The sequence below is a fragment of the Penicillium subrubescens genome (genome assembly GCF_028828155.1).
Source record: "Penicillium subrubescens strain IBT 31985 chromosome Unknown utg000004l_segment0_segment0, whole genome shotgun sequence".
NCBI classification, from domain to species: domain Eukaryota; kingdom Fungi; phylum Ascomycota; class Eurotiomycetes; order Eurotiales; family Aspergillaceae; genus Penicillium; species Penicillium subrubescens.
Genome location: NW_026643154.1, coordinates 237,621 through 263,687, shown reverse-complemented (window position 1 = coordinate 263,687; position 26,067 = coordinate 237,621). Strand labels below are relative to the sequence as shown.

The following is a 26,067-nucleotide window of genomic DNA, read 5'->3' as shown; positions in this document are numbered from 1 at the left end:
TTGAGTGAAAATGCGGGGGAACCTGGCCGGTGGAGCCGCCCGGTTTTGCCTTTGAGATAACGAGGGACGAATAATAAGGAGGCCATCCTATAGCGATAGGGAATTGTTGCCACCTCTGAACATCTGATCAAGCCACGGAAGATTCATTGAAAAGATATTTATGAGATATTCCAGAGACTGGTGCGCATTTTCTATATAGTTAGTTGTTCACAGTCCCTGTTTGCTTCGACATGGTAGGCGGATTATTATCCTTGCGGTAGTTGAGCATCAATCTTAGGCCTACACAAAGACATCCATTCAAATAATTCCACTTTCTACTTTTCAGATAGCTGGCCACCTAGAGTCTCTAATAATTTCAAACATTTCGAACAGCTTATCGTGCAGGTACTACTTGGCAGATTGCTGGCAACTCTTCTCGGAGATAGTCCGTCCATAAGTGTCAGATTTAGGCATCAGATCTGACGTCAGTGGTCGGATAAGGGCCTCTACCCCATAATCAGCGGATTCTAACCCCAGATATTCATTAGCTCGTAGGTTATCACACGACAACTCGTTCATGGCGCATCATGTACGTGACTACGGGAGGGTGGCCGGATTTTCCACACAGACCTCTACTGATAAGCTTCTCCACCGGCTGCCCTCCCGATGCCCCTCACTTGCCAGAGAGTGCCATCTGGTCAGCCTTTTCAGCTTTTTCCATGACCTATCGATGGATATGTGGAGTTTAGCTATCAAAGTAACTATTAATGATGATATAAGCATATTCGAGAAGATCTTCCCACTATTCGTTGATGCCAAGGGTTTCAACAAAGAAAATGAGCGGCGTTTTTGACGCCAGAAACAGACGCGGTCCATGTTAGTTCCACCCTGAGTTCTCAGGCTGCCAAGTTATAGTTAACTACTGTACAGAACCATGTACTCCAACGAGTTTCTCATTTCCCTTCATGTACATTCTATTTCTGCTTCCCTGGTTTACTCTATCATCATCACAAAATATTTCTATGCTATTTCTAATGCTGTGTAATATTGCCGGCCTGAATGATGTCTTACCTTGCCTATACTTGCAAGGGTCTGCCGTCGGGAAGCCAAACGGGTATAGCTTCTGCTGACATGATATCAAAAGGTATCTATAATGGTCAATATTTGAAACCCGTGGAACAATTTAGAGGTATATAAACACTTAAACGGTTTTCAATTTCTGCTCTAATGAGCAACCAGTCTTTTCTCCTCTTAACTTGTTTCAACCTATCGCAAACCGTAGTATGCCTCTTCCGCAGCGAGCCTTAGGGCGAGATGGTCCCAAAGTCCCTGCCATCGGTCTCGGTTTTGGAAGCATTGCCGGATTCTATGGACCAGCGGGGACCCTCGACGAAAAGGTAGCCCGGCTAGAGCATGCGCATGCCACCGGACTTCATTTTTGGGACATGGCCGATATCTACGGTGACAGCGAGGACGTTGCTGGCGAATGGATCAAGCGATCTGGCAAGCGTGATGATATCTTCTTAGCTACCAAGTTTAGCCTCCAGCGCCAACCTGATGGGAGGTTCTCCTTTCGATCTGACCCCGAATATGTCAAGGCTGCTTGTGAAAAGAGCCTCCAGAGACTAGGGGTAGACACTATTGACCTTTACTATTGTCATCGGGTGGATGGGATTACGCCTATTGAGGAGACCATAGAAGCTATGGTGGGTCTAAAGAAGTAAGTCTGCCGGTTTTTCAAACTTATTCATGGCCTATCTATATCTAACGTTCTATTCTTGAAGTCAAGGGAAAATTCGACATCTGGGCCTGTCAGAGGTCTCGTCCACTACGCTGCGTCGAGCACACGCCGTCCATCCTATTGCAGCTGTGCAGGTGGAATATAGCCTCTTCAGACTCGACTTCGAATCCTCGCCCTCGGATATTATGGGAACCTGCCGCGAGTTGGGTGTGGCTATTGTAGCCTTCAGCCCGATCGGACGCGGGGTTTTGACGGGTCAATTTCAATCTCGCGAAGACATTCCTACCGGAGACATTCGTTGTGTATTACCCAAGTTCTCGGAAGACAACTTTCCCAAGATCTTGGAGTTGGTACAAGGCTTGAAGGATGTGGCTAAATCGCATGGAAGCACTCCGGCACAGGTTGCTCTTGCGTGGCTGCTAGCGCAGGGATCAGATATTATTCCCATCCCTGGTACGAAGTCGACTGCTCGAATGGATGAAAATGCGGCCTCAGCTCTCCTTGAGATGAGTGATGAAGAAGTACAAGGGATTCGGAGACTGGTTGAGCGAGTAGAGATCAAGGGTACTCAGTATCCTTCCGCGTAAGTTTTTCCTCTTATTCAGAAATTTGCAGTAGGTGTTGGTCGGTTTCAAAGCATGATGGCCACTCTCTGCACAGATACTCCCCCACTAGAGGCGGCGGACGCGAGGCAAAAGTAGATGAAGGCATATGATAACATATTCCGAAGCCATTTTTTCAATAATTTGAACCGAGTCTCTCAAGGCTGAGGCTAATCGCACGCCAACTTGTGCTCTCGCGCGACGGACTATTTTATCGTGGATCATAGGTATATTTAGAACCTGGATATGCTTACAATACCTACTAAGCCTTCTGCTTTAGCTATTAAATAGGACGATTCAAAAGACATTTAGAATGATTTTTCATAAAAGGGAAAGTTAAAGCATATATATTTACATCAAACCCCCGTTTCTCTGGTCTAGATATCAAGAACTTAGTGTACCTATCCTCCACTTCATCCAAAGATGGAATAGTCTGTCGTGCGAAAGCACAAGCTGGCGTTGGAGTAGCCTCAGCCTCACTCAAATCTGGGGATTGTCGTCGGACGGATTGCCCGTTGTGCGCGTTGAGCACACGAATTCTAGTTCGGTCAACAAACTGCTTCCACTGCACTACTATGTGCAGGGTTCAAATAAAACACGATACTCATAGGCCGCACGTTGAGATTTTGTCAAATAGGGTTGGATCGAGAGAGTCCGCAAAAATACGGGCAACGGAATGAATGCTAATTTAATTCCGATCTTTCGGTAGGTCCATCCATTCAAGGCAACTTGACCACTCATGGAAGAGCTACACTGCGCTCACCCAAAAACTATTCCTTGCCTCAATACCTCACAAGAGAGGTTAAGAGCTTACACACCTCGCAATTCAATTTTCTCCAGGCTCCACTTCCACGCCACTGAGATGAAGAAAATTCATGGACGTTGTATGCGACATGAGGAAAAATGTTTAAAAGATTAATCGTTCCTGGGCGAAATTTTCACTAAAATCATAGTGATCTCAGAGATAACCCTCCTCTAGCGCACTGAGCCACGACCTGAGCTCCCTATTTACTTTCGCCGGATCGTCTCGCCACGGCCAATGACCAGCGTTAGGCAGCGTTACCACCCGAACGGACTGATCAAACCACTTGTAGAAGCTGTCCAGTATTTTATCAGAAAGGTACGGCTCCTTCATTCCCCAGATGATGCAGCAAGGCATGGAGTAGTGCATTCCTGAAGTGTCGATGTCCTGACCATACGGTGGCCCTGGGTAGTTTTTGCCGAAGAAGTAAAGCATCCCCCATTCTGGTGACTGTTGTGGGTATGCCTTGATTTCGGCACGATACGCCAAGTCCGGGATGGTGCGAACCACATAGTCTAGGTCGTATTCGTCACCGGGGTTGTGCTGAATGAATTTAAGCAAGAAACGGGATATTTCTTGCTGTTCTTGGTCGTGGTGAATAAGGTGCATCGTCGCTCCCAGGATCGGTGTGTTGATTATCACAAGCCCTGAAACTCTCTCTGGGTGAAGAAAAGCGAGGTTCTGGGCTACGATACCGCCGATATCCCCGGCTGCAAACACCGCTTTTTGGATTTCATGTGGTCCAAAAGTGCCACCATATCGCCAACCATTGCTTTGCCATCGCAGGCATTCTCATCAAGCGGAACGTCACTGGGCGGGTAACCTCGTAGCGTGGGGAGGATTACTGTATGGTCATTGGAGAACTCGTCGACTTGCTTCGAGAAGGTCAACTCATTGTCCGGATGGCAGTGGACAAAAGCCAATGGTGGACCCTTTCGTACAGGTGATAATGGATTTTCACACCATTAGAGTCGAAAAAGTGAGAATTCGAGTCGATAGGTATTTGGGAATGCTGTCTAGTGGACTTGAAGAGACATGTACACTGAATAATCGCACAGGCGGATGCAGCTTTATAACTCAACCTGCCAACACTAGAAGAGACGGTAATACCCTACAGGGATCATGATTTTGCATTACTTCACTAGTTAGGCATTTGCAGGATGAAATTTGTAAGATGACCTCACCATTTTTCTCCTGTGATAGCAATACGACCTTCTTGTAAGTATCCTTACTGGCGACTCCGAATTACGCTTCTCGTGTCATCAGAGCCTAGACCCTACTCATATGTATAATTGTGTAGTAAGGCTGCGATAGATCCCGACTTATCCGTGACTTGGATGAGTTCGTAGATGATCCGATAACCTATCGGAAGGCGAGTTTGTTAACTAATCGGTAGCAGGGGGCCAGGGGCAGCATGCCCCTGGAACAGTATGTAAACGATAGAATGTTGTGGTACTCGAGAAATCTCCAGTCCGATTGCACTGGTAATAGATTGCTTAGCCGGCTTGCCAGTAGCCATAAATAAGAGTCAGTTATCCTGATCCCTGTTTATACCCAATATTTCAAACACTTGAAGTTCACTATCGTTCATTTGTGCTCGTTCAGATCGCAATACATCATGTCCCAAACAGTTCTAGTGACAGGTGTCTCTGGGTTTATCGCCGCACATGTCGTGGATGCTTTCCTCCGTAGGGGCTATCGAGTCCGAGGAACAGTCCGTTCAGAGAAAGCCGCTTCCGATGTGATACAACGGCACAGCGAATATGCTGGCCAGTTGAGCATCTCCGTCGTGCCGAATATGACAGCACTACACGCGTTCGACGAAGCCGTCAAGGGGGTCGACGGGGTACGTAGCCTTCTGCTTGTGTGGATGAACAAATAGGAGATGTCAGCTCATGCAATGTCTGTAGGTGATCCATACCGCATCGCCGTTTATCCTTGGCGCCACCGACTTCCTTCGAGACAGAGCTTTTCCGACCGGCCGTTCAGGGACCATTATCCATACTTGAAGCCGTTCAGACACATAACCCCCGCGTCTCGCGAGTCATCATCACCGGCTCGTTTGCAGCAGTCCTGGATACAGGTCAGGGTTCGCGACCTAGCTACGTCTACAGTGAAAGTGATTGGAACCCAGTCACTGCCGAAACAGGGGGTCTCAAATAGCGTCATAGCTTACCTGGCATGGAAAACCTTTGCGGAGCGAGCTGCATGGGACTATGTAGAGGGCAAGAAGGTAAGCCAATCAGCCAAATCTCATCTGAGTCAGCTCTGATACTATCAATCAATATAAACAGCCAAATTTCACTGTGACTACCCTGTTGCCGCCAATGGTCTATGGACCCGTGCTCCATAATGTCAGCGATGCAAAAGCCCTCAACACTTCCTCCGCCGATATATACCGTTTGATTGACGGTTCAGAGAAGGAGGTTCCAGTGAATCGTTTCTGGGGTTTTGCGGATGTCCGTGATGGTAAGCTGGAGTCTCTTGACTGCCTTGGAATGGGAGCCATCATCCTAACTTTCCAATATAGTGGCCGAAGCGCATGTCCTGGCTTTTGAGAAGCCGGCGGCCGCGGGCCAACGTCATTTAATTTCAAATGGAGCATACAGCTATCAGCAGGTTTGCGATATCATACGCGAGAAATTTCCTCAACTCCGGGGGCTCACCCCTGAGGAGAATCCTGGAACGCCGCTCCCCTCGACCTACAGATTGGATACCTCTAAGGCTATCAAGCAACTCGGAATCAACTTTAGGTCGCTTGAGGAGACTATTGTCGGCACGGTTGATAGCTTGCTCAAGGTGCAAAAGGTAGCTCAGTGAATGATGTAGCCTCGTCTATTAGTTATGGGAAAAGAATTTCCTTTTAAACGAGACAGGTCACAATGAACGCTCAAACCTCAACGAAAAGGACCAGTGTATACCTGGCATTGATTGTAATTCTATGTGGCCCACTAGAGTGACTCGGAGATAGTACATGTGCACTCGCTGTCTATTTAGCGTCGTATAAGCTCAATTAATACGAAGTTCATACAACATTTGATCTACGAGTCAAAGTAATTGTGTAGGGGTCTGGTGACTGACCGACAAAGAAAGATGCAGCGCCAAGGATGAGCCTGGTGTACGCGTAGTTGATTCACTTTTCTAGCGTTCAACACTTCCGTTTATCAACGCAGCGTCAACATGACTATTGACTACTCATAAGCCCACACGCCAGCTAGTGGGTGGTATGGTGGGTGACCACATGCGAATCCTGGCTGTTGTATTTTTTTGCAAATGTTTCACAAGATATAGCAGTTAAAATGGGTGTGCTTATCCGTCGATCCTTGAGCACCTCGGGCGAGCCTGTCGGGTTATATTCCTTGGAAGTGTGAGATCGTTCCCGTGGGTATATATATCGACGAGTGCAGAGGGACCTTGAAAGCCCACTGCAATAATGCTTTATTGATCGGGGTTGTGCTACAGTTACACTAGATCTCCCGAGATGAGGTCGTTTGATTCATTGAATTCTAAGCAATTAGATTCCACCGGTCCATCACCAATGTTCCTGACCGATCGGGACAGTATCTACATCGACTCCGTCAACAAACCAGCGCCCCTCACCATTCCCGTCCGGGCCCAGAAGCAGATCATTGCCGCTCATCATACGCTTGCACATCTTCCCTGTCTCACGATCAAAGGTCCAATCCTCCAGGCCATAGCATCGCTTCCACCGCATTCCATCATCCGCATCTTGATACTCATACCAAAATTGGACCGCGATCCGATCATCCCGGAAAGCGAACAGCTCCTTGCGCAGACGATAGTTATGCTCGCGCTTCCATTTGGCCGTCAGAAACTCGACAATGGCATCGGTTCCCGAAAAGAAGAAGGTCCGGTTACGCCAGATACAAGTCGGGGTGTAGGCTTGCGCGACTTTCGTGGGATCTCTTTCGCATGGTTAGTTAGTTCAGGATCTGCTACGTCATCTCCATGAAACTGCACGCCGTACGGAGGGGCATCCGGAGATTGATGATCGTGACCTAGCATCGACCAGAATAGGTATGTTCGCATGTGTGCAGGGTCTCGCACGGACAAACATTGGAGATCAGAAGAATGCAAGGGATAAGACCCTCGACACCCTTCCTTCAGCCACATACATGGTCGTCGGGCTTCTGTCGGGATCCGCGCCACGAAAATGAAATCAGAACTCACTGGGTATTCCACATGTTCTGAGCAGCCTTGACCTTTTTTCTGGCCGTCTCTTCGGTGAAAGGAGGTTTGATATCGGCCATGGCTGGAAGGAATGGATGGATAGTTGTTGCTTGTAGTGGGATCAGTAGAGAAGGCTGAGAGAACAACTCAGCCGCGACCGTGGAAGTAAGCGGACCTGATATATATCGAGTAAACCGGACGAGGCTACGGTACGAGCCGACCGTCCAATGTCAATCGTGATACTACGCCAATCCGCCCACTTTCACGAGCGCATAGACCGATGCACTAATCCGTTATTCGGGATTTGCTTACGGAGTAAAAGTAGATGGACCTGTCCTTTCTGCGGGCTAAATGCTGAAACTAAGAGAGCATTTGCGAGTTCGGAGCATTTAGCGCGCCTTTCAGATCCCGGAGTTGGGCGGGTTAACCCCAATCAAGCGCTAGAATTGTTTACCTCAGCTTGACAATTCGAAGACATTGGAATTTGATCTTAGTAGAATACTTTTGCCCTACTGATCTGACTGCTAGATTACCTTCCAAAAATCGGGACCTGGCAGCGTGTTAAATGCTACTGTACTACTCGACCGTAGTAACCGAGTACAAGGAAAAGTAAAGAGCCATCTTATGCGTGAATAACGCGTGAAACAGTCATGTGGCGAGATAATCGGATATTTATTGACGGAAATAGACAGCTTCATGCCATAGGTATTGTCTTCGCACTTCTAAATGATTGGGTGACTTCCTAGCTAGCGACATCCGATGTGGGAACTTGTCAGGTGTTGTAAATGCCGAAGTATATAGTCTGCTGCATGGCGTCGAGAGACGTGATGGCGTATTCAACCCCTCCTTTTCACCTAGAAAGGAACGGCTTAGCGGTGCAAGACTTTGTTGAGTCTTGAAAATCAAGGCGAACTCACATTTAGATTTGAGAAGGACTCTAGGGAGGACGGAATGCCGATGGTAATGTGGGTTGACACCCCTTGGGGAGACGATAAACCGGTGCGATAAGGCGATTTACACCCCCTACTCTTCGAAATGGAATGTATACTCTCGGTTTCCTTTCCCCGGCCGAAGCAAGAGTCTCGAAATTCATTTGTATGAGTGCTGTCGTTTGGAGGACGCTTTTTAGCTGGTGGAGGCCTCGTCGATCTGCCGAAAATAGTTGGTGGAAGTGTTGGTGGAGAACAAACATCAACATCAAGTCTCTCCCGGCCACTATACTACAGCTTCAAACGCTTCCCACTTCGACGCAACTGAACACAGAAAAACAAACAATGAATCGAGTAACAAAATACGCTTATTGAAATGACTTGTTTGTGCGAAATTGAGTAAACTGGCAGTGAAATTAGAAAGGAAAGTTCGGAGAGCAAACAGTCCGTGGTGATTCGGAGCATTCCACTCATCTGGACGGCATCTCCTCTTCCCTCCATTCCACAACAGTCGTGCTCAGGCATGCCACTACCACCCCCCAATTTCCATTTCGTCTCTTCTCTTCTGATCTCGTCACCCTAAGAGAGTCTGACTACTGGCCACACAACTTCCTCACCTTCGCGTCGACTGCCCTCATCCAACCGGGTCCTTAGCTCCCGGACTGTCTCTCGTTCTCGTCGACCGAACTCAATGATGTTGTGTTAACCAGTCTATCGTCATTCATTAATTTCCCCTGAGACTGCTGGATTCACTCTTTCACCCCCCTCTCGTTCGCTCATTTTCAATTCCCTCACTCCAAGTGAGTGTTTGCTTCACCTGTTCTTAACCCAATCCCGTGAGTCTGTTCGTTATGGAAGGCGCGAGTTTGATACGCGAACGCCAGGCTAACAGTGTACAGTTCAAACCCCTCCAAAACAAAAACATCCACCCGACCAAAAACAACAACACCCAAACATTGATGTGCCTGGTGTACAATATCCGACAACACCAATGAGAACGATGGACCAGGCCATGTTGGACAACTCCGACTCTCATCGCAGGCGGCAGCCATTGGCCGATGCGTCTAGCAGAATTAATTACACTAAAGCTTCCAATGTTGAGACGCCTCGTGTGCGTATTGAGAACCTGGACCAGCTCAAGACTCTAGACTGTACGTCCGTCAGTGCGAGCCCAACTCCCCAAGGAAACAAAGAGAACCAACGGCTATCTGTAGCCACGGATTTCCAGTCCGAGTCTGCCCGGAATTCGGTCGTATCGGCTGCATCAATCCTGTCCAACAAGGGCAAGAGAAAGACTCATGTTGGACCATGGCAACTGGGACGAACCTTGGGCAAAGGTGCCACTGGGCGTGTGCGCCTCGCCAAGCATGCCCTGACAGGACAGACTGCTGCTATCAAGATTGTGTCCAAGAAGTCTGCGGCCATGGTACAGAGCGAAAGTATTGCAGCAATGGACCGGACTGCCAGCACCTTTACTGGATCCTCGAACACACGACAGATGCCTTGCGGTATTGAGCGAGAAGTGGTAATCATGAAATTGATTGAACATCCTAATGTGATCAGCTTGTATGACGTTTGGGAGAATCGTGGAGAGCTGTATGTACCCCCTTTGCAGAGAATATGGTCATTCTCAATTCGATATGCTAATAGAAAATAGGTATCTTGTGCTGGAGTATGTGGAAGGTGGCGAGCTTTTCGATTATGTCTCCAACCATGGACCTCTGCCGGAAGAAGAGGCCGTGCGTCTGTTTCGCCAAATCATTGCTGGGCTTGGGTACTGCCATCGATTCAATATTTGCCATCGAGATTTGAAACCTGAGAACATCCTTCTCGACGGGAATCACAATGTCAAGCTCGCCGATTTCGGTATGGCTGCGCTCCAGCCAGTGGGACAATGGCTGAATACTTCATGCGGAAGTCCCCACTACGCAGCACCAGAGATTATCTACGGACGCAAATATCGTGGTGACAGGGCTGATATGTGGAGTTGTGGAATTATCCTGTTCGCTTTGTTGACAGGTTATCTTCCTTTTGATGGTGGTGACCTTGCGAAAACCCTGCGACTAGTCAAGAAGGGTGAATATATGATCCCTCCTGAGCTGAGTGACGAGGCTGCTCACCTCATTCAATGGATTCTGCAAAAGCGCCCTGAGGATCGTATCACGATGCAGCAAATTTGGGAGCATCCACTGCTCACCAAGTACGAGAAGCTTCACAATGCGATGGCCGACTACTACATTGGCCCCCCTCCCCCATTGTCCATCAAGGATTGTGGAGAGCCAGTAACTTCTCGTCAAGATGTGGACTTTGACATTCTGCGGAACCTTCAGACATTGTGGCATGATGTGAAGCCTGATGCTTTGATTGATCGACTGATGTCTCTGGAGTAAGTGGTGTGCCCATCTTTGAGTGGTTTCCGCCTCAATTACTAACAGCGATTGTAGACCAACCCACGAGCGTATGTTCTACAATGCTCTGGCAAAGTTCCGAGATGAGCAACTTGAAAACTATCAAGGGCAACCATTGGAGTACTCAGCCAGTGATTACCACCACATCTCTCGGCCTGGCGACAGGGTCCGTCGGGGACGGAGCTCCTCTAAGAGACGATCTCAAGTCTCCCTGGTCAGGGATCTTCACCGTCGGATGAGTTCGACAAAGGAACCCAAGTCTAGTGCAAGCATCGAGAGCTACGACCCTTACAGATCACCAAAGACCAGAACTTCGGCGAAGGAGGCGCAGTATTCACAAATCACAATCCACAAAGCCCCTGAGATTCCAGAGTGTGGGGAAGTCTCTCCAGTTGTGAAACCTCCGCCTTCCATCGTCGAGGAGGAAGAGCCAGAGGATAATCGAGATGCAGGCGGCTCACCGTTTACTGTCCTTCAGAAGCGGAAGCACAAGCCAAGCTCGATGAGGTCCTTCCAGTCATCCAAAGTGCACAACTCTAGCTCAAAATACCCTGGCTTGTCCACTCGCTCGACCAGCTATCGACGTAATGTTTCATTCCAGCACGTACGCAACAGATCCCAGGGCTCTACCAAGCCAAAGCGAAGAAGAACTGGCACAAATCAGCACTCTGATCTCAAGCGTTCTCCCAGTGCAGCCAGCCTTCAAATGATTGCAGATGGACTTGTTGTGCCGGAAATCCCAAGCAGCCCTCCTCTTCCAGCGCAGCCAACTGTTGTCCGGCCCAGCGGTGCCAAGGCTAAGAGCCTATCACGCGAGAGAAAGGCTTACCAGTCTGACATTATCTGGACAGAAGATGCTCGCAAGGTATCGAATGAGCTTAGCAAGATTTGCGAGGAAGCATTCAATGGTAGCTCTCTTACGACCATGCGTGTTTCCAGCTCTGCAACAGGGTATGAAACACCTGCAACCCCAGTATCGGCTTCGAGTCCGAAGCAGAGACCGACAATTCCAGTGATTCAACCATTGGCGACTCCAAAGGGAGCGCCAACTGAGTCGGGCCGTTCATACAGCATCCAAGAGCTCACCGAGACCCGTCGGAAACTAGTTGAACACAGCAAAGGTGGCAGTGACACCATCCCAGCATATCTGTCTGGTGTTATTGGACACCTTGATCGCTTGATCGAAGAGGATCAGAGCCATGATCAATCACGGCGTAATATGGAGGAAAGCACGTCGACCCTCGTGGATCCTTTCTACGGGGGAACTGAAGATACATCCCTCCCAGTGATTAATGAAGAATTTGCAAGCCCGATCCGCGCTCCGAGCGAGTACAGTCCGATGCCCAAGCTGCAGAAGAAGAGAGGACCGCCTGCTGCAAAGGCCCGTGCTAATGATGCCAAACAAACCATTCGAATGGTTCCACACAGCTCACTAAGATCGCTTGAAGAAGTCAAACCATTGATGATTCGCAAGAAAGTCCAGATCACTGATTCGGACGCCGTCAATAGCGATTCTGCGGAGGCCACACGGAACTTCTCTCAGAGCTCTCGTCAGAGTCGCCATCCTGGTGGACTGGACCCAATTGAGGAAGTCCCGGTCTCTCCAAAGAAAACGACAGACAGCAAGAAGTGGTCATGGTTCAAGCATCGACCACAGGTCTCCGAAAACCCACTATCCCTACCGGTCAAGGACTTCAAGCCCATCAATCCATACAATGGAACAGCGATTGTGAATCCTCCCCAGGACCTTTCCCAGCCAGAGACCGTATTGCCTATCAAGGTTCCTCTTGAACAGAAAGTCCCAACTCGCAAATCATCCATGGAACGCTTTGGCGGTGGCTTCCTGAAAAAGCTTATGCCGAAGAAGTCAAATAAGTCCCTGTCCCAACCAGAGACGGGTATGTTCAGCTGCCTTCCATATCGTCACATTATGCTGACCTCCCAAGAAGACCTTGAAAAGCCGAAGGCCCGAAATTCTGCAATGCTCTGCAACGGACTCCCGGATACGGAAAGCTCGTTCGACTCCGTCAGCGCCCTGAATCCTCCTCGAAACAAGCGACTCTCGCTTGCAAATCAGAACTGGTTTGCCCGCGTCTTCCAGATCAAGCCAGCATCTCGAGTGATTGCCCTTAACACGTCCAAAGTTAAGGGCCGCAAAGAACTGTACAAGATGTTGCGTGAGTGGAAGGAGTATGGTATGGAGAACGTATACATGGACAAGACTAACAGTGTTGTTCACGGCCGCGTCAGCGAAGTCAACTGTAAGTTCGACCACTCTCGTTCAAGATGATTCAATGCTGACAATAACGTAGTTCTCCGCCTCAGGGAGGTCGAGTTCATCGCCGAGTTCTATACTGTACTTGAGCATGGCCGCCAAGCCAATCTGAGCCTTGTCCGATTCAAGCAGGAACGTGGCGCCGCCTCTTCCTTCAACAAGGTGGTCGACACTGTTCACATGATGTTGCAGAACCGTGGCTTGGTTGTCGAGGATCCTGTCCGAGCAAAGAAGATGGCTCGCATTCTGGACACTGTCCCCAGCTCACCGTGACCCCACACTACTGTGATCTAACCCGGTTCTTCTCTTCATCTATCTAGCCAGTCTCTTGGTTACACATCTCGTATTGTTGCGTTTCAGCCCTGCAAAAGCTTTTGTTGCATCTCATGTTCGATTCTTGATTTTTGCATCCCAATACTCACACTCGCTTGCATCTCAACATCCAGTCCCGCCGAGCCCGGTCTTGCTCGGTATGTCAGTTGCTTTCTCCGATCTCTTTTCCTTATTTCTCTCCGATTTCTGTTTTATCTATCTGGTCGTCGTGTTGTTGATTCTACGTTCTTCACATCCATTTTTGAAAACCACATCGCCACCCCTATTCGTCTTGTGTCCTGATCTTTATCATTGTGCTTTCGTCCTATCCCATTTCCCATCTCACAGCTTCCACTGGTCGCATCTAATCATCTTCCCCAACTAATTCATAATCGCAGCATGTCAGTTACTAGACTAGCTTGCTTGAGAGGTGCTTTCTAATTTTGGAATCCGCCGGGTGGAAAAGGAGTGGAGGCGATGACCCCGTGTCTGTAGTTAGTGAATTCAATACATCCAATTTTGCTCAATGACAGCTCGGCAATCGGCGTAAAGTACTCCGTTCTTCCCCCTGACTTACCCCAGTTCTTTATATTACCTGAGTGGACACAAACTCATGTGTCGGCACAACTTCGGCGCCCGCACTCCTCGTGGGGAAGCTACAACCCCCGCCGCCCACATTGCCGAAATTGTGCTTTATAAATGGGCTATAACTCACTCAAATTGACAAAAGCTTTTTTGAAATCAAATTCCATTCAGGATGAGGGTTGGCATTGAGCTTGTTTCGTGGCTGTCCCTGGGCGTTGGTGCCCTGGGAGCAGCGCAAAGCAATGTCCCGTGGCCAGCAATTCCTAAGCCTCAAAAAGCTACTTCTACCACGACTGCAGTGACCGTTTATCCTAGTTCCATTAAGAAGGGATTGAGCAGTGAATTTGCCAATGATAGTGCGGAGAATGCATTGGTATTCCAGAGTGTTGGTGAAATCTATACCTGTTAGTATCTCCGGACTTAATGATTGGGCTTTATCTTTTCTCTCTCTACCTCGTTCTATACCTCTTTCTGCATCTTTTTCGAGTTGTCTTTCTACATCTCTTCCTATATCTCTTTAATCATGATGGATCTCTGACCTACAATGCAGTGGACTATGGTAGTGATGTGGCCGGAAAGCCAATTTTCCATGTTCAAGTTGCAGAAGGCAATCCTCAGATTGAGGTTAAATACACCGAAGCTTACCCGTGAGTTGAAAACTAAGATTTCGAGCTATTCCAGTTTCATCTCTGATAGATTTCATTTCTAGGGGTCTTTTGAAAGCTGAAGGCGACGGTCCATTTGCGTTTGCCAACGCATTGGCTGCTACTTTCCGAGTCGAGACATTCAATATTACCAAGACTGGAGATCTATCAGGTTACTTTATTCAAGGATCCCAGCGGTGGCAGTCGATCAAGTTGATTAGCGGAAAGAAGTTAGTAATCCAACGCGCTGGATTTGTTTCCTCCGTTGACCAGAGCCCGGTATGCTACCAATTGGAAACTTTTCTCCTGGAAAAATAACTAATATTTGACAAGCTGAGCTCTATGCCTGGATACTTCGCCTCAAGCAATTCGACTTATACTGATATCTGGGCACTCGGCCCACGGACCCAGCAACTGGTTTGCTACCCACCCAATTCACAAACTTCTACTTGGGAGATCACTTCGAATGGCGCCTATATCCGTGGACAGAAGCCTGCTACCACGGCTCGCGTCGTCAATCTGAGCAACTATACGCTGTCATTTGAGACGATGATCGATCATGGCGGTACTGGCTGGCGTGTTGATACAGAGATTGATGCTATCCAAGCTACTGGGCCTATCTGTAAGTCCAATACACTTTTGACTACATAAAACAGTTCATGGAACTAATTCTTTCGTTAGTCGTGCTCACTAGTGAATACCCAACGGGCTCATTTGCAAACATCGACAAATCCCTCCTCCCACCGAATACCCTGGTTCTCGGCCGTGGCTGGTCTCTACAAAACCAAACCAGTCTGCCTGGTTATGTCCTGGACAAATTTCCTCTCACTTTCAACGTGACCGAGAAAACTTGGCACACGATTCGCACCGTGTCCCCCGGTGACGACACTTACACGGTCTATCTGGATGATCAGCGCATTGCCCACTTCAACATTAGCGCCTACGGTATTGCCGACCCGAACCCTTACATCCCCGGTGGTGTATACAAGAGTTTCGCCTTTGGCCCCTGGCAAGATCAGGCTGCCTACGTGTGCAACGTAAACGTCACTCTCAGTAATGGGGAAAATGTCTACAGCAACCCGATGACTTCGCCCGATGTCCTCACTGAGTACGGCGTCCAAACTAATGCCCAATACACCTGCTCCGACTCCGGCAAGCGTGATCGTTTCTCCTGGCTGGGTGATCGACTCATCTCTGCTCGCACTGTCATGGTTGGTTCGCAACAGGGTGAATTCGTCTGGGGACCCGCCGAGGAAGCGTTCTCTCGACAGGTTGGCTCGGGTCAAATCCCAATTAACACGCTTTTCAGCCCCTTGGATGCGGAGGGGGCTTTGATTCGGACGACGAATGTTGATCCGTTGATTGTGGATTATGATTTCGATTTTATGCAGGTTATTTATGATTATTGGACTCGTTCCGGTAATGGTACTTTCCTGGAGAAGGTTTGGCCGAGGATGGTCATGGCTACGAGCTATGCCCTGTCGAGGTCTTTGGACCAGAAGACCCAGTTATATGGCGCTCCTTATGGAAGTACTGGAACACGTATGTCGGGTGAAAAGGGACAGGCTCTTGGACCGGCGAACACTGTCTCGATGATTATTGGTCTGGAGCGTATGTCTGAGATGGCACGCTTCATCGGTGATGATGGTGCTGCTGACTTCTACCAAGTGCAAGCACAGCTGTCACGAACTGCTATTGATACTTTGCTTTGGAATGAGACTGCCGGATACTATGCCGCGACCCTGGGTGGGACTGGATCTGACCTTATGGATATCGCACAGGTTCTTCTCGCTGGAATCGGCAGTGAGCAGCGCCAGGAGAGCTTTGTGGAGAAACTGTCCGCTCTGCGTGTCACAGCGGGTTATATCAATGGTACCCGATTCCTTGATACCCCCGGCGTTGTGGATCCCTATTATGAGAGCTTCTTGCTCGAGGGTCTCGCTTCGACGAAGCGCACCAAGTTGGCACAGGACTTGTTGGATGCTACTTGGGCGCCGATGGTGAATCGCGATCGCAACTACACAGGTGGATACTGGGAGTACATCGTAAGTACCACCACCTTTTACCCACCTATCCTCCCATAACTTTCCTAAGTCAGTGGCCATCTAACACTCCATCCAACAGAGCACCGACGGTACATACCCCGGTCTCGACCTCTTCACCGGTATGAGCCATTTCTGGGGCAGTTATCCCACCGTCTTCCTCAGCGAGTACGCGCTAGGCGTTCGACCCACAAAACCCGGCTACAACACCTTCCTCTTCGCTCCCCTGCCGGGTTTCAAGACAAAATGGGTGCACGGCCGAGTCCCGACTCCTTCGGGCATCATCTACGCTGCGTGGGGATACAACAAGCAAGGCAAAATCGTGATGGAAATCACGGCACCGTCTGGACTCAGAGGAACACTCGTTCCTCCATTTACGGGTAGTTACTCAGTTGGAAGTCAGAAGGGACAGTTGGGTAATTATACTATTACCGGGGGTGCGACGGTCCTTATTGTGCAGGAATAGAAAGGGTGGAGCTAGGTTCACCCCCAGGTAGACCTAACTAGGCTAATACAGGTACTTTCTTAATAATTGGCAGCTCCTTTTTTTAGAGCAACCGGACCGGGGAAGAGCCGCAGGAACTATTGCAGCCCTAAGAAGGTCCCGCTCATCCACACTTCGGCAACCCGGTTAACCTTAAGTCAATGTCAACCTCACTCGTACCTCGAATAGAAATGGATACAGGTACAACGAGTGGTAAAAGGAGGTTCAAAAGTCTGAGTCCAGGAGCCAGAGAAACCGCCAAACCAATATGCTTCCGGTTCTGATTTTTGGAAAGGTCTTTGAAACGGTCATTCGATTCCTTTTTCTTGATAGCTGAGGTATCATCCTTCATTTTATCGTTCAAATCGTGACTGACTGCAAATATGTTTTTCCAAATTTGTCGGGGTTTCAAACTTATGATACCCCACTGTATAGGCTCGAGCACGTCCTGATTTAATAAAATAAGTGCGATCGAGTCCATCTTATATACTTGCCCGCATAGCCTAAAAAATTGTTACGGGAAACAGAGAGTCCAACCAGACAACCGCATTCCACGATTGTGACACCATCGTATTCAATCGAGATAAGGCGCTTAACCGACGAAGAAAGATATAGCATCAAACATCAAAGCATAAAAAACGCATGCAAAAGATAAAAACTCATAAAAAGAGTGATCAGACAGCCTCCCAGGTGGTAAATATCAAAGAAAACGCAAAAACCAGATGAACCAGACAAGACGCAAAAACATTCAAAAAAAAGTTCACACAGCCGACCATCTTTTGTCGCAAACAGGGGACCACCAACACGCAAGAAATCAGATTGCCTTCCCTGATGGATGATATAGATGTACGAAATAAAGGAGATAGAGCAAGGGAACGCGGAATAATGGAGAAAAAAATAGCCGAACCAGAACGCAGAACGTGCAAAGTCAAATAGCCTCCCGAAATTTGTGACAATTGAAAATGTGGTTGTTGCCGCCCGTTAATGAAGTGGTATTCACAGAATCGAGCGAAAGTAGGTGTGTAGGGTTCGTCGAGTGTTGGATCAGAGTCGAAGTCCTGCCTGTGCATCGAGAATCAAGGCTGGATTCGAGTATTTCGCAATACTGCAAAGTGCCGGCTGATCTGTCGGTAGCCAAACGGCAGGTCGTCCCAAGACTCGAGTCCTCCTCCACGGTTTAAATCAAAGAATCGAAATGTATAACAATAAAATGTCGTATACCGATATCCAAAGCCTCGCGGCCTATCATTCTCGGTGTATAACGTCGTGCGGCTCGTAAAGCTCGTGGGTCCGCGTTTTCTTTCATGCCTTCGTGGTCGGATCGAGGCAAATCAGTAAGATTGGTCGTCGTCCATTTTTCGCCCATTTCACATTTCCGTCGGGCTGCGCTTCAAAGTACCCGAATGGTTCTCTCAAGAATCTTTGCGTCTCATTCCAAATGACTTCCAAAAAGATAGAGATTGTCGACTGCCCGTGCAAGGCTATCGATGGCCCCCCCCCTGCGTTCGCAAAGGTACGTGCGCGATCAAAGGGATGACGAGGACAAATATTCCAGCGGCGAGAAATTGTTGACGAACTGAGTTCGACCGTATTGCTCCGATCAGACCACGCTACCTCCCTCTCTAAGTAATGCGCAATTCAACACATGGTAATTCCAACCGTGTGGCCAGCACACGGTCTCTGACCATTCCTCCGGGTTTCCCGCATTCCCGTCGCGTCCTGCGCGCCGTCCCTCTTAATGAGGTCCCCCTGCAATAGCCCTTTCAGGTAGCATTTACCGAAGGCCGCGGCGATTCAGCTGGTTGAGCATATCGCTATCGGTACTGGAACGACCCTGGGAGTCACCGTCTGCACCGGGGTTCAGCATGTCGCGAACATTGAGGCCGGCGCGCTGGGAACCGCCAGGAGTCGAGGTGGGAGGGGGTGTTTGGCCTGCCGGAGGGGCAGCCATTGGCGCATACGGCGAGCCGTGCGGTGAAGTCGAATGACGTGGCTGCTCGTAGGCGTAGGCGGCCTGGGGCGAGGTGCGCTGGTCGTGAGGGTGACCATAGTACGGGCTTGGAGCAGTGTGGGTCTGGTATCCGGGAGTGGAACTGGCGGGTGTAACGGGAGCTAGATTGGCCGGCTCAGGATAATCGAAGCCCGTGCCAGAGCCGCGGCGTTGTCTCTGTGAAAACCAACCAAAGCATTAGATCAGGCCTTTCCCACCGTAGAGGGGAATGACTGCCTTACCGGATCCGGCATAGTCGGCGCAAGGGGCGGTGGGGGACCGTCAGCGGGGGCTCGGCTATACGGATGCGCGTACATCCCTTGGGGCGGCGGCAAGGTGGTGTCAGGGCCTTGCACGGCCGAGCTAGGAGGTAGAGGCTGCCCATGGGCCCCGTAGAGGATTGTACCTGGGGGAGGCTGGCCGTTGACATTGTTGCCGGGGCGCAGGTGAGGATAGGCGGCGTGCGCTGGGACAAAGGCTTGCGCCTGGGAAGAGACAGGCGTGAACATGCAGTCTTGGTTGAAGCGCTGGCAGTTGGTGCATCGTCCATCGGGAGAGTTCTCGAATCCCGAGCAGCGAATCTAGATTAAGAAAAAGCTCCGTCAGCGTCTGGATTGCTGTGCGGGCCTCGAGGAATTTGTCCAGCAAGACCGCGTCATCCAAGGCCAACATACCTTGCGTCGACGACAGTACCGGCAGGCAATAGCAGTTCGCTGGCGTGGAGCAGCAGCATGATATGGCATCGGCTGTTGTTGCGGGGGAGGCTGCTGATATGGATCAGCCCGGTAAGCTCCCGGAGGAGGCGGCAGCCGGTAGTCCTGCGGCGCGTGTGGATGAATGGCAGCCATGTGTGGCGGAGCAGGATATTGCGACTGTGGTGGAGGGGGATAATAGCCTCGATCGTGCTCTGGGGGAGCTGGATAGGACTGCTGAGGGGGATACTAGAAAGGGAAGGAATAATGAGTTCCCAACCAGGCCACAAATCGTCGAGAGAAAGAGGCCAGCCCCCCTTTCTTGGAGATCACATACCGGATAGTGAGGCTGCTCGTAGGGATAAGCGCGCGAGCGATTGGGATCGTCGGAGGGTGGAGGATATTGACCCTGACGACTCGGATCTGTATCGGGGGGAGGAGGGTATTGGCCCCGGCGATTGGGATCTCCGTCGGGATGGCGGGACATTGGGGTGTTTATGAGGAAAGAAGGAAAGAGAAGAGGAGGAGGGGGCGTAAGGTGTAGATGAGATGAGTCAAGCAAGACAGGGATGTGACGTTCGAGTTATTGAAAGGGGGGGTGTGCGAGAGTAGTCGAACGAATAATCGAATAATCACACGGGCGACGCCAGCATAACGCGGTCACGCAGGGGAAAGCAGCAGGATGCAGGTCAATCCAATTTGGCCCAACGCAGGAAACAGCCAAGACAAGCAAATAAGGAAAGTTGTAGAAGGAGATAAAAAAAGAGAAATAAAATCAAAAAGAACCCAAGGTGAAGGAGGAAAAGAAAAAAAAAAAAAAAAAAGGTACTAGCAGAAGGAAGGAAAAAGGAAAGAAAAAGAGGCACTAAGGACAATCTGGAAATAGAGGAAGAAGATGGATTATGGGAAATATGCAAAATTGGAAAATAGAAAATGGCCAAAATGGACCCCAAAAAAGAAAAGAAAAAAGAAAAAGAAAATAACAAGAAGAGCCTCGGTGACTATGACGTGAGCAGACAAAAAGTGGAGGCGGACGGGGAAACGGAGTATAAAGGACTGATAGCCTTGTAGATCGAGTGTATATCAGAGGATAATAAGAGTAGGTGCAGGAGGTACAAAGTACGAAAGTACTTAAAGGAAGTACAGTAAGTATAGTAGAAGAGGGAAGAGGAAAAGAAAAAAAGAAGTAAGAAAAAAGAGAGAGAAGAATGAAGAGGACGACAAGATGACCCCACGACCCAAGATAAGCCCGGCATGGAATTCTGGAAAAAGACAAGGAGCCCCAGCTTGGTATCCAGTCATCCTTCCTAGGGAAACTCATCATGAATAATCTACGGAGTACCAAATATTGATCTTAATAAGTTAACACAATTAATTATAATCATCTTCACGATCTTACTAACACCATCAGCATTCATGACTGTAGAAAAGTAAGCTAGTAGCTACTACGGTATGTGGTGTATGGATCTAGCATCTCAACAACCGATTCCTTCAGAGACCAAGATGGACTAGGACCCAATCTTGTAACTTATCCACCGTCATCTTGCGGGCCAGAAAATAATTATTCGGGCCAAAAAAAAGATGACAGCACCAGAAAACCAACATCCCTGCTGCTAATTTTCTGATTGGCACTTCTCAAGCACATTTTTTTTAGCACAAACGGGGTGGAGCCCGGGCAGGACCCGCGGGCTAAAGCGGCGCCGGTGACCCGTCGACATGGACGGCGGACCCTCATGGACACTAAGACGCTAGGGCATCAGCTGAACCAGGTAAGCCCCCGTGTGGCCCGCGCCCATGGGATAACCCGTGGGAACTGGAGACTGGAGAGACGGTCGCCTGGTTGGGGGCGTTGCTTGACCCTCCCAGCCCCAAACGAGATACAGCTTCCCCGAAAGTCAAGAGTGAGCACTAGAGCTAATAGAACTAACAGCCTGACTGGCTTAGTGCTAGGGTCCTCCCTAGCGCCCCTAGTCGGCGGTCGTTCCCTCGTTCTCTTCTCGTGGCTTGAGGAGAGAGGGGGTCCTGGTCCTAGTGGTCCTGGTTATTCGGGGGTACTCTGGGTTACCATAGGGTACCAGTAATCGGCTGCTGCAAAGCCGAGAACGGCGACTGGTGGGCGCATGGGTTGCTAGTGCCCGCCTGCAGAGAAACTTTCTTTTGTGACTGGCCACTGGTTGCGAGGAATTCAATGTGCTTTTGTTCAGGATGGTGGGGTTGGAAATCTCAACTTGAGTCTTGTGAGTACAGGTTGTACTCCGTACTCCATCCTGGCAAAGTAATTCGTTGAACTCGAAATTGGAACTAACGAGATCCTGTCAGTAGTAGTACTTGTATATCAGTGGACGAATCCCAGCCATTTTAGCCCCCAACTTCGTAGCTCTTTGTGGCGGGGATGTGTTAGGAAAAAGACTCCATACTTTTGTCCTGGTGCATCGATAGGCTTAGCAGTTTTGCGGGACAAAGAAGTTGAAAAAAAAAAAAAATTATCGAAAAACATAAGCAGAGGAATAAAAAACAACTGACATCTAGAAAAAAAAAACTGACATCATCACCGACTAATAGCCAAAGAAAGAAAAAAAGAACCACAGTAATATCGTAGCAGGTGACTCGACATGCGACCAGTGAATTGCATGGACAAACCCTGACATGCACGATGTTGAGCGTGGATCATCATAGAAATTCCTCCGTAATCCCTGGTTCAGACAAGTTGACTTGGCCATGGACCAACAACGACTCGGACCGTCCTCGCACAACCGCAACCGGCCCCGCGGAACCAGGATTACTGTCCATGGCGATGGGCGCGGGTCGGGGCGAAATGTCGGTTGTTTTTGTTTGCAACCCAAATCATACCAGCCCTCCTCTCCACTTTCTGTTCCTCCTTCTCCAGCCCAGGGCCCCAGCATAGTTTAGCGGGGTGGTTTGTGTCAGAAAATGACGGGAAGAAGTAGGTGAAGGAACTCAACCGAAGAGAAAATAGGAATAAAAATAGAATAATAAGCCAGTAGGAAAAGAGGAAATAGAAACCGACGCTCGCATACCGACACACAAAGTATTATTTTTTTTGTTAGGGCGGGAATCACAAAAAACAACCTGCTCCCGGCGAGGTACAGATACGCTACTGCATGTACGGAGGACTTACTATCGAACCTCTTATTTTTTTCCTCCCTTCCCTTTTCCCCCTCCCCAAGAAATAAACCCTTTTGGAGGCGGCACCGGGAGGCGGTGTGAAGTGGCGATCAGACTTCAGCTGACGAGTGGGGTCTAGCGCTCTCGCCACCAATTCCATACCCGATACGAATGGTGGTGGTGTCTGGTGACGAGAGCGGAGCCCTTTCCGACGTGCTGACCGGTCAGAGTGGAGTCGCTAAGTTCCCAGGACCGTAGGACTGGATCCGGAAAGCCCATCATGAGCCATGGTAACCTGCATTAGCGTGCGAGTCGACCGCTGACATGGGGCTGGTTCCTTGAAGAGCCACAGCCACGTTATACTGGGGGCACCACTGTCGTTCATCACCGCCAGATCCCGCTGTCTATCAGGTATCGAGTATGGAGGCGATGAGCAGGTGATAGGTGGGATGTAGGATAGGAGCTATTCAAAAAAAGGATTGGTAAAATATGAACGATTGGCGTGGGACTTGATGGGGTAACCAAGGAATCAGCAAGCAAGCGCCCCCAGATGACAAGGAGTATGGAAGTCTGATTGGGTCTCAGACAGGACACCTGATACCAAAATGGCATCATGATTCAATCTCGTCCCGTCCGGGTGCTCTGTCTTTTTTCTGTCTTTGGTGAAACATCCTTGATCAGCTAGCAGCTCGCTAGTTAGCGTGACGGTGGTGGTGCAAAGCCAGGCGAACTTTCGCGGCCTGTGTGGTCGGGGTACTTGTCCCACGGGCCGCTCCGGCCTTCCCGCCGATCTCATGCATGTGTGCCATCTGGAAAAAGACCTCGGGCGCCTTGTCAAGCGTCCAGCACCGAATCCGGTGATTGACGTTCCCCCCCATTCCAGCCTTTTCTTTTTCATGAACCACAACCCTTTTTTGGGGAAAAGAGTTTGGTTGGCCGCTTTCTTTGCTTTTTGGAGTGGCCGTTGAACCATGGTCATGGTAATAAATATGGTGAGGGTCATAGTCATAGTCATAGTCATCTTGGTACACACCAAGAGATATACAGTAGGATGGAGTACAGTACTGTACCACCCCTCCCCTGCTGGGTGACTGGGTCTCCCTTGATCTGGCGCCCTGTTGCCACGTTTTTTTTTGTCTTGGAGGGGCCTTTTGTTCAGGCGGGCAGGACCCAATCGGCTCGTGCATTGCCGTCCGCGTCTTTCCGCTTTACCGCACTCCACTCTTCCTGGCGTGGCCTATTCAACTTGTCGTTAGCGTACCAGGCTGCGGACGAGTCTAAGGGATTATACTCCACACCCGAACCAGAGCCGCTGGCCACTCGATGCAGTTTGTCCTGGGGACGCGCTAGTCGATTTGGTCCCAAAGAGGGACTGAGCGCAGACTTGGGGACCCAACCGCCGCCCGACCGGTCGCAAAAGTCGCAGGCCGCAGGCTGCGACAATAAATGATCATTCCTTGTGCCCCGTTCTCTCCACCTGGTCGGATGTGGGTTTGATGTTTTCTGGGTGATGAGTTTAGAGAGAACATTTTTCCCGTTTTCGTTTCGGCCCCTCCGGTCGCCCCTCTTTTTCCCATTACCCACACGGGAGCGCGTCTATCAACAAGGATGGAGCCCGTCGGGCACTAATAGACGCTGCCATGCGCTACCCGCATGCCTGAACGGTCACGGGAACAAAATCAGGCCTATGAGAATGCAGAACGGCCGTCTTTGTCCTTCAGGGATCTGACGTGGCCGAAACGATAGGCGTACACAGCGAGTCCTGTGAACTGGGGGTGTATGTGTAAGAAGTGTGGTAGGTTTTGTCCTGCCTGCGAGTTATCCGAGGCAGTGCTGGCTATGGGCAGGTCGTGTGATGATAGCCTTGTCCCCGAGGCCCCCAGCCCTCTTGCAGGGAGTGGACTGGCGGTGACACACCGTTGCGATTCTGACTTGTTCGGAGTGAAAGGCCGGCTTGTGTCGTACAGAGCGGGAGGATCCCTTTGTTTTTTGCGTGCCTGCTAGTTGCCGGCGCATGAGCGATCTGACGGGTTTCGATTCGTGCTTCGCCCGGGCATCCATGCTCGTTGTGTGATGCCTCGTTTAGCAGGGTGCATCGTGGGGTGTTCGACGGGATGTGACATCAGAGTAGGCACTAGGAAAACTTGAAGGAATGGAAGGAATGTGATCGAAGTGCATTATGCAGTTGACAGGGAAGTCGAGTCAGGAGGTCTGTGTGATAATAAGTTGTGAAAGGTGTGTTGTCGTTGTCGTGGTTGCTGTCGCTGTCGTCGACGCCATTCCAGCACGTGGTCCTTCCCCATGGTCACTTCGGCACTAAATAGGAACGGGCGACCAACTTAAGTAGGAAGACCAATATTCGAGATGCCCAAGGCTATTTTATTGACATCATTGGGCATTAAACCATTTACTTGGTTCATCAAAGATAATCTCAATCGTCCTCTCGGTTACCCGGCAATGTCATCTGACTGTGCGTGCGTGCAGATCCAATGCATTGACACACGGGGCAACTTCCAGGATCACTAACTACTTCGTGCAACCAGGTCATTCTTAGATCACAGAGCGATCAATATCACGAATTGGTCGGTGTGCTATTGGATTGTGGCCTCAGACCAGGTTGGTATGATCTTGAATGGGAGACGACTTGACGCCAGACGATGATTTACAATGGAGCTCTCTATCGTTTTTCCTTGTTGATTTCTAGTATCCCACAGCACTTCATACCAGCCATGCAAATTCGACATGCCTGGCCAGAACATTTTACGGGTCACGGCCAGGTTCGCTAACGAACTCGCACAAAGATGAACTTGGACGGCACTGATCAATTATGCCCGCCTGGCCCCGGTATACAATTGGAGCTCAGAATGCCAGAGGTACCAACCGGTACCAACTCGAGCAGCAGTTTTATCTCGGTTCTATTATTTGCAGAGTATCTCAAACGGTGAACCTTGTTGGCTGCCCTCACATATCAAGATGATCTTTATTTGATTCAGACATGACCAACCGCCACACCATTGAGAGCCCCAGAGTCAGGTAGTTCATCCTTAAGAGATAACCGACTACTGAAGCAAGTGTGCGCCGAACAATTACCACAGCGACCGATTAATTGAGATGGCGCAGCATTTTCCATTTCCAGTCTGCAGAGATCCGGTCCACAATTCACCACGTTTTACGGGAAGCCAATGACTGCGACCCTGGACGATTAATCAAAGCTTAATATAACTAATTGAATCACCAGTGCTCTAATTCTCGGACTGTGTGCTCA

At 49.6% G+C, this 26,067-nt stretch overlaps 7 protein-coding genes across 7 annotated transcripts; 4 read left to right on the top strand and 3 right to left on the bottom strand.

Moving 5' to 3' along the window:
* Positions 1-1,262: 1,262 nt before the first annotated feature.
* On the top strand, positions 1,263-2,307 carry N7473_005185 (uncharacterized protein; the record flags this gene model as incomplete). The annotated part of the gene is made up of 2 exons (XM_057151125.1): positions 1,263-1,699; positions 1,764-2,307. 2 exons carry the CDS (start codon positions 1,263-1,265, stop codon positions 2,305-2,307), a joined length of 981 nt encoding a protein of 326 aa, XP_057008930.1.
* Positions 2,308-3,280: 973 nt separating this feature from the next.
* N7473_005184 (alpha/beta fold hydrolase) lies at positions 3,281-3,733 on the bottom strand (the record flags this gene model as incomplete). The annotated part of the gene is made up of 1 exon (XM_057151124.1): positions 3,281-3,733. One exon carries the CDS (start codon positions 3,731-3,733, stop codon positions 3,281-3,283), a length of 453 nt encoding a protein of 150 aa, XP_057008929.1.
* Positions 3,734-4,742: 1,009 nt separating this feature from the next.
* N7473_005183 (cinnamoyl-CoA reductase) lies at positions 4,743-5,944 on the top strand (the record flags this gene model as incomplete). The annotated part of the gene is made up of 5 exons (XM_057151123.1): positions 4,743-4,970; positions 5,144-5,207; positions 5,296-5,357; positions 5,419-5,593; positions 5,655-5,944. The coding sequence occupies 5 exons, from the start codon at positions 4,743-4,745 to the stop codon at positions 5,942-5,944; spliced, it is 819 nt and encodes a 272-aa protein (XP_057008928.1).
* A 712-nt stretch (positions 5,945-6,656) lies between these two features.
* Positions 6,657-7,395, bottom strand: N7473_005182 (nuclear transport factor 2 family protein; the record flags this gene model as incomplete). Its single annotated transcript, XM_057151122.1, has 2 exons — positions 6,657-7,050; positions 7,316-7,395. The coding sequence occupies 2 exons, from the start codon at positions 7,393-7,395 to the stop codon at positions 6,657-6,659; spliced, it is 474 nt and encodes a 157-aa protein (XP_057008927.1).
* Positions 7,396-9,244: 1,849 nt separating this feature from the next.
* On the top strand, positions 9,245-13,200 carry N7473_005181 (serine/threonine-protein kinase; the record flags this gene model as incomplete). The annotated part of the gene is made up of 5 exons (XM_057151121.1): positions 9,245-9,840; positions 9,902-10,630; positions 10,689-12,550; positions 12,602-12,913; positions 12,965-13,200. The coding sequence occupies 5 exons, from the start codon at positions 9,245-9,247 to the stop codon at positions 13,198-13,200; spliced, it is 3,735 nt and encodes a 1,244-aa protein (XP_057008926.1).
* A 796-nt stretch (positions 13,201-13,996) lies between these two features.
* N7473_005180 (uncharacterized protein) lies at positions 13,997-16,976 on the top strand (the record flags this gene model as incomplete). Its single annotated transcript, XM_057151120.1, has 6 exons — positions 13,997-14,228; positions 14,375-14,471; positions 14,534-14,747; positions 14,802-15,090; positions 15,150-16,513; positions 16,593-16,976. The coding sequence occupies 6 exons, from the start codon at positions 13,997-13,999 to the stop codon at positions 16,974-16,976; spliced, it is 2,580 nt and encodes an 859-aa protein (XP_057008925.1).
* A 385-nt stretch (positions 16,977-17,361) lies between these two features.
* Positions 17,362-20,452, bottom strand: N7473_005179 (Zn(II)2Cys6 transcription factor domain-containing protein). Its single transcript, XM_057151119.1, has 4 exons — positions 20,014-20,452; positions 19,659-19,925; positions 19,227-19,565; positions 17,362-19,161 (listed from the first exon to the last, which is right to left on the bottom strand). The coding sequence occupies exons 1-4, from the start codon at positions 20,161-20,163 to the stop codon at positions 18,769-18,771; spliced, it is 1,149 nt and encodes a 382-aa protein (XP_057008924.1). The 5' UTR covers positions 20,164-20,452; the 3' UTR covers positions 17,362-18,768.
* Positions 20,453-26,067: the final 5,615 nt, after the last annotated feature.

Excerpts from the sequence above, each read along its gene's own strand:
- N7473_005179 (XM_057151119.1), bottom strand. The coding sequence starts at position 20,163 with ATGTCCCGCCATCCCGACGGAGATCCCAATCGCCGGGGCCAATACCCT. Across the intron at positions 19,926-20,013 it reads ACGAGCAGCCTCACTATCCG|TATCCCCCTCAGCAGTCCTA; the intron begins GTATGTGATCTC and ends TTCCCTTTCTAG. Across the intron at positions 19,566-19,658 it reads GGTACTGTCGTCGACGCAAG|ATTCGCTGCTCGGGATTCGA; the intron begins GTATGTTGGCCT and ends TTCTTAATCTAG.